The sequence below is a fragment of the Mastomys coucha genome, unplaced genomic scaffold (genome assembly GCF_008632895.1).
Source record: "Mastomys coucha isolate ucsf_1 unplaced genomic scaffold, UCSF_Mcou_1 pScaffold1, whole genome shotgun sequence".
Taxonomy (NCBI): Eukaryota; Metazoa; Chordata; class Mammalia; order Rodentia; family Muridae; genus Mastomys; species Mastomys coucha.
In genome coordinates this window covers 82,451,286-82,457,997 of record NW_022196891.1, presented here as the reverse complement: position 1 = coordinate 82,457,997, position 6,712 = coordinate 82,451,286, and the positions used below count along the sequence as shown (strand labels likewise).

The 6,712-nt window shown below is 50.4% G+C and overlaps 1 protein-coding gene across 1 annotated transcript in view; it reads right to left on the bottom strand.

Moving 5' to 3' along the window:
* Positions 1-4,375, bottom strand: part of Slc30a10 (solute carrier family 30 member 10) — a 14,141-nt gene extending 9,766 nt beyond the window's left edge. The window contains exons 1-2 of the mRNA XM_031337947.1: positions 3,333-4,375; positions 2,544-2,621 (exon numbers count right to left, since the gene is read on the bottom strand). Of these exons, the coding sequence (XP_031193807.1) occupies positions 2,544-2,621; positions 3,333-3,951 (697 nt within the window). The 5' untranslated portion in view covers positions 3,952-4,375. The remainder of the gene's footprint in view (positions 1-2,543; positions 2,622-3,332) is intronic.
* Positions 4,376-6,712: the final 2,337 nt, after the last annotated feature.

The window sequence follows — 6,712 nt, the reverse complement described above, 5'->3', positions numbered from 1 at the left end:
ATCTTCTCAGTTGAGATTCTCGCTTCCCAACTCACTCTAGCTTGTGTCAAGTTGACATAAAACTAGCCAGTACACCACACTAGTCAAAGCCGGGACAGGAGTTGAGATCCACAGAACTGCTGTAGCTTGCCTACACTTAAGATGCAACCAACCATTCAGTGGGATGCGCCCACTGGAGGAGTAAGTCGTCCATTTCTGGAGGCCAAAGGCATGTGTGACTATGAGAAGAGCCATGTGTGTGAAAAGAGAGCTGAGACCACAGTCCAAGTCTAATGCTAGCCAGAACGATATGGGGAGAGTCACCACACTCTCCAGATTAGGTTCCCTCATCTGTAGAGAGAAGGATTGTGCGTTTTCCCCAAGGTCTTTCTTGATCTTATTCTCTAGTCTTTCTCCTGAGTCATGGCTCCAGGCTCTACGATAGGGATAGACCCATGCTTAGCCTGAGATAGAGAAAAGGCCCAGACTGGCCACAAGCATCTTCAAGGGGGCATAGCAGGGCAGATAAATAATAGATAGAAGATAACAAATGGTAAGCAGGTTGGTTGGTTGGTAATTAATAGATACAAAGATGATTGGTTGAGGGAGAGAGGGAGAGAAAGAGAGAAGAGGAGAGGGAAGAAAAGGAAGAGGAGGAGGAGGTGGAGGAGAAGGAGGAGGAGGAGGAGGAGGGGAGAAGGAGGAGGAGGAGGAGGAGGTGGAAGAGAAGGAGGAGGAGGAGGAGGAAGAGGAGGAGGAGGAGGCATATGTGTGTATCTGAGCCTCAGGGAGAAAGATGAAATAAAAGGAGTTTTCACTATAGAGGGTCTCAAAAAATGCCATCACAATATTTCAAAAAGAAAATCCCCATACTGAGTCACAGTTTTTATTTTTTGTTTTTTGGTTTTTTTTAAATCTTCATTTAGAGTTTCAGGGGCTCATATGTCACTGTTGTTTTCTGTGTCTTTCCTACAGGTCTCTTCTGATAATCAGATATAAGACTTTTTTTTTTTTCCGAAATAGGGTTTCTCTGAGTAGCCCTGGCTGTCCTGGAACTCACTCTGTAGACCAGGCTGGCCTCGAACTCAGAAATCCACCTGCCTCTGCCTCCCAAGTGCTGGGATTAAAGGCATTCGCCACTACTGCCCGGCCAGATGTGAGACTCTTGAGGAAGAGGAGAGGGGGAAGGAAGAAGGAAGAGAGGGAGGGAGGGGGGAAGGGAGAGGGAGGGATCGAGGGAGAGAGGAGGGGGAAGGGAGAGAGAGAGAGTAAGCAGGCACTCTGTGGGGTGATTAGCTGTATGCTAGTGCTTGGATCTAAGTCTCATCCTAGAGTTCTCCTAAATCACATGAAAGTGAAAGTTCATTTCATCTTTGTCAAACCTCTCAAAGTCAAGATTGGGGATTGATATCTGGGCAGAGTGGCCCACAACTGTAACCCCAGCCTCTGGGGGAGGGCTGAGAAGGGAAAGCTATAAACTCAAGATAAGCCTACATAGAGAGCAAGACAGTGTTCCCCCAACACACACACACACACACACACACACACACACACACACACACAATCTTCATAAAATAAATAGGTGCATTATATGTCAGTAATATTCATGAAAGGAGACAGCCAAGAGTAACAGTAATGGACACTGCTAAATGGAGATCAGACCAAGCTGGCACTGAGTTGTGGAGTTCATGAGAACATGACACAGATGTGTGGGAGTCAGGAGAACATGGCACATGTGTGAATATGAGGATAACATGACACATATATGTGGAGATCAGGAGAACATGACACTGAAGTGTGGAGACCAGACCAACCTGGCACTGATATGTGGAGTTCATGAAAACCTGATACATAAGTGAACTTAAGGAGAATATGACACACATGTGGAAGTCAGGGGAACATGGTACTGATATGTAGGGATTGGGAGAACATGGTATTCATGTGTGGAGCTCAAGAAAACATTTCACTGATAATGTGATAGCCAGGAGAATATGACACTGATGTGTGGACATCTGAACATGACACATCTGTGGAGATGAGAATAACATGACACATATGTAGGAGTCAGGAGAACATGGCAGTGATATGTGGGGACCTGGGGGGGCATAATACATATGTGGAGATGAGAACATGGCACATGTGGAGGGCAGGTGAACATGGCATTATTATTTGGTACTCAGTAGAATGCAGCACTTGAGTGGAACTTAGGAGAACATGGCAGAGACATCTAGGGATCAGTGGGACACGATACATATGTAGCAATCAAGAGGTTCTAACACTGATACGTGAAGCTCAGGAGAACATGACACATATGTGTAACTCAGAAGAATATGGCACTTATCTGTTCAGTCCAGGAACAGGCGGCTGTAACGTGGCTTAATTAGAGCAAAGATAAATCATTAGCAACCAGCTTCTCCCTCAGAATCAATGCAATGATTAGGCAAGCGGAGAGGGTCATAGTCTGCAGGTAACTGACCCACCTCCCAGCACACTGTTGCTTTCCTAAAAGCAGAAGACCTGTGAGTCAGGGAAAGGAGCAGAAGCTAGCCCAAAGACAAGCCTACCTCTGATATTCAGTGCTTCCGACTTCTTCTCTTTCTTCGTCGTCTCTTCTGGCTCATTCTGGGTGTTCAGAGAATCACCTGCATTCAAAGAAGAGACCTTGTGTTGTGTATGAGTTCTACAAACAAAAAGAACCAGTGATCTCAAAACGTGGTTTTGTTATTTTCAATTCCTCTTAGCATACAGGAGTCCCCGCCTCTCCTACACTCAGCCCAAATTAGGTACCCTTGAACCCAGAGGAAGCCCGAGGTCCACCCTGGAACTTCACACACACAGCTTCCAAATTTAAAATGGGACAAGGATAAGCCTATACCTATCCCCCAGATCCTCAATACCCAAGGAGCAGGGGATATAGCCCTGACACCGATGTATCTCTCTGGGGAGGAAACACATTCAGATAGCACCAGAGAAGAGGCAGGGTAGGAAATGCTCTGTTGACCCATAGTTAAGAATTGATTTCCAAGATCAATACTGCCACGGGAGAGGGGAGGATAAGGACTGCAGGGTCAAGGAGGAAAGGAGGGAAGGGAAACGGAGGGGGCGGGTGGTGGGGCGGGTGAGGGCGGGCAAGGAAGGAGGACGAGGAGGGAGGGAAAGATGGTGAATTAAGTTAGAAGAGAAACGGAACAGGCTGCGAAGGGGCTTTTTGATAAATCAGTCGGGAAAACAAGCCGAAAAAGAGGTAGGGGATGAGTAAAGGGGTCCAGATGCCAGGAGGAGGGAGGAGGAGGAGGGAGAACTGTGGGAAGAACAAAGTGCTCCCAGTCCGGAAGGATGCAACCGAAAGGCACCTGCTACATTCGAGAACACGGTCGCGCCCTCCTGCTGCTTTCTTCCGGCCGAGGCCCCCCGGAGAGTCACTGCTGTGCCCAAGCCGGGAGCTGTGGCTGTCGCAGCCTCTTGTGGACACCCCAAAGCGCCACAAGGGTCCCCCTGGCGCGGCGGAGGCTGCGAAGGGCGGGTCCGGCGACCCCGCGCGCAGCGGGAGAAGCAGGAGCCGCAGTCCTGGAAGATGAGCAGCCCCACCACGTTGACCGCCAGCCCCAGGGCGCCCACGATGAGCACCAGCTCCGGGTCGTCGATGCGCTCGGGCCGCGCGAGGCGCAACACGGCCTCCACGAAGATGGTGAAGCAGAGTGCAGTGAGGAAGACGGCGTTGCTGAGCGCGCCCACCACCTCGGCTCGCACGTAGCCGTAGGTGGCGCCGGAGCCGCGGGAACCGCGCCGCGCGATGTAGCCGGAGCCCAGGCCCACGCACAGCGAGATCAGGTCGGACAGCATGTTGAACGAGTCCGAGAGCAGCGCGATGGAGTTGCCCAGGTAACCCGACACCAGCTCGGCCACGAAGAAGGCCGCTGTGAGCACCAGCATGAACAGCAGCCGGCACGTCTTGCCGGAGTAACGGCCCATCTCTCCAGCCCGCTGCGCCCCGCAACAGGTTGGGGGGTGGGGTGGAGTGGTCTGGAGCCCACCTCCCGTCGCAGGCCCGCCCTTACCCGCCCGGGCCTTTTATGCCTCTAGCTCGCGCTCGCGGGACCAGAGTCTGCAGGAGTGGCCCCAGAGTCGCAAAGGCCACCTCCCGGGGCCCCTGCCCCTCCTCCCTCGCCGCCCAAACCTGATTTGGCTGGTGGCCACCAGCCTGTGTCTCCTTCTAGGTCTGCGCTTGGAGACTGGAGCTGCTGGGAGGAAGCGCGCATCGGGATGTCAATCTTCTTAAATCCCCACCTCCACCCTCTCCGAGAGACAAAGATGCACGGGATGGTCCCGCTCCTCCAACTCCACCCCACCCCCACCCCTGGGCTACTACAGATCTGTGTATGCAGTTGATAATGACCTGGGCTGGAGTGGGTGTGTGCACCGCTGCCTACGTGCCCAGATGCGAATTGCAGGGCAGATTCCATATGAGCCAGTGGAGGCCGGCGCCCTTCAAGGTGTTTCCTGCTTTCCCATTGATTAAATGGTATCTCATTCCTCCCTTTAACCCCCATCGCCGAACCCACAGTCAAAGCCCTTTATTCTCCCTTCTTCACAAAGGCCACGAACCCTGTTACCCCACCTACAGCACAGTGTCACCATCTTCCTTTGGGGGGGGGTCTCTGAGTCGAGCTGTCTACAGAGGAGAGGAAAGCAGGCAGCCCCGGGGAACATGGCTGCCTCTGCTGTCAGCATTAGTATGGAGCGCTAATGGAGTATTACAGCACCCTAAGGCTGGGCCTTTGTGTCCCTTGGCCATCGAAGAAGCCAAGTCTGGTCTCCTTTCCTAGTCTTTCAGAAAGAATTTCTACTGCCCCCATAGGTGATCTTGTACTCATAGTTCACTTGACCCAAATCGGTTTTTTCCAAATAGGCCCTGGTCCAAGTGACAGTCACTCAATGGGAACATGTCCTGGACTTGAGAGAGTCTATACTGCAGCCCCTTCAGAAAGGGTATTTGCTGTTGGTCACAGAAGTTGGTACCATTGACTGGGGTATCGATGTGCTAGGCCTGACTGCGCTTTGATTTAGAAGAATGTGGATTTTGGGACTTTGGATTTGGAAAGCAGTGGAATGCTTTAAGTGGGGCTTAGTGGGCCATCCTAGTAGGAATATGGGAGACCTTGTTGCTGAGGGTGATTTGAACTGTGGAAGCCTGGCTCTAGAGGTTTCAAAGGAGAAGAATTTTAATATGTGGGGCGCAAGATCCCACCCAGCTAAGTTTAGGTTCAGGTGTGGCAGTCCAAGCCTTTAATCCCAGGAGGCAGAGGCAAGCCGGTCTCTGAGTTCAAAGTCAGTCTACAGAGCAAGTTCCAGGACAGCCAAGCTTAGGCAGTGAAGGAGTTGAATAACAGAAAGCTGGCGATAATGTAATAGAACAAGGGGGCCATGTTCCAGCTCCAGCAAGCAGCGGAACTCAGCAACTTCACCAGGTGGCTCTGGCTTTAGAGTCAAGAACAGAAGGGACTACTGGGACACTGGATGCTGGTTGGCTGGAGCTAAGAAGTTAGCAGTGTTTCAGAAGAAACCAGCAACACTGAGGTGAAACCTGGGAAGTGTTTTCTGAGAGCACAAAGAAGATGTGGTCCAGAAATGGCTAGGCTGTCTACGCATCGCCTTGGTCCAGAGATGGCTAGGCTGTCTACGCGTCGCCTTGGTCCAGAGGTAGCCAAGGCTGTCTACGCGTCGCCTTGGTCCAGAGGTAGCCAAGGCTGTCTACGAGTCGCCTTGGTCATGGTGTCTGTTCACAGCAGTGAAACTCTAACTAAGGCAAGAGGGGTGTAGATGGGGGAGCCCTGTGCCTCGCTCGTCTTATGAAGGGTCTGAAGGCAAAGCTTAGTAACCTGTTTATGTCTCCTCACAAGCTTCAGCCACCCGCATGGAGAAAAGGCACAGGCTGGAAATGTATTCAATGCCTTCCTCAAAACAGGGCCACCAGCAAGGCACAGTGGCCTAGGCATTTACTCTCAAATGTTCTAGAGGGTTAGCTTGAGACTGCAATCCATTAACAAAACATTCAACCTATAATAATAATAATAATAATAATAATAATAATAATAATAATAATTTGGATTGAATTTACTCTTGCCAGCCCTATACATGCATATAATGTATTGGGATTATTTGAAGCCCCCACCCTCTGGTCTACTTCTTAGGCCCCGTGAAGACCCCACATCCCTCTGAGGCTTCTCCTGAATGCATGTCTGTCTGTTTAGTTTTCTGTCATATCTTATTTATTGTGTGTGTGTCAGGGAGGGGGCGGTGCTATGTGTGCGCATGGCATCCACGCTACGGCTTCCGAGAGGTCAGAAGATCAACTCTGGGGAGTTGATTCTCTCATTCCAACATGGTAGTCTCTGGGATTGGATTCAGATCCTCAGGCTTGGTGCCAAACACTTTCATCTGTTGACTTACCTATCTTTCCAAACCACCCACCCCCTTTTTTGTTTTATTTTGTGACCTACCATGTTTAACCAGGTAGCCTGTGTAACAGTCTACCTTCTAACACCTTTCGTTGTCTGAATCTTGAAATATGCCTCCATTTTCTCATAGTCTATGATTGTTCCTAGCAATAGTATTAAAATATCCCTGATCAAAAGGTCCTATCTTGTTACTAGATAAATCCACAAATGCAAGGAGCTTCATAATATTCCTCTTTCAGCCAGGCAGATAGCTCATGACTATAACCCCACACCTG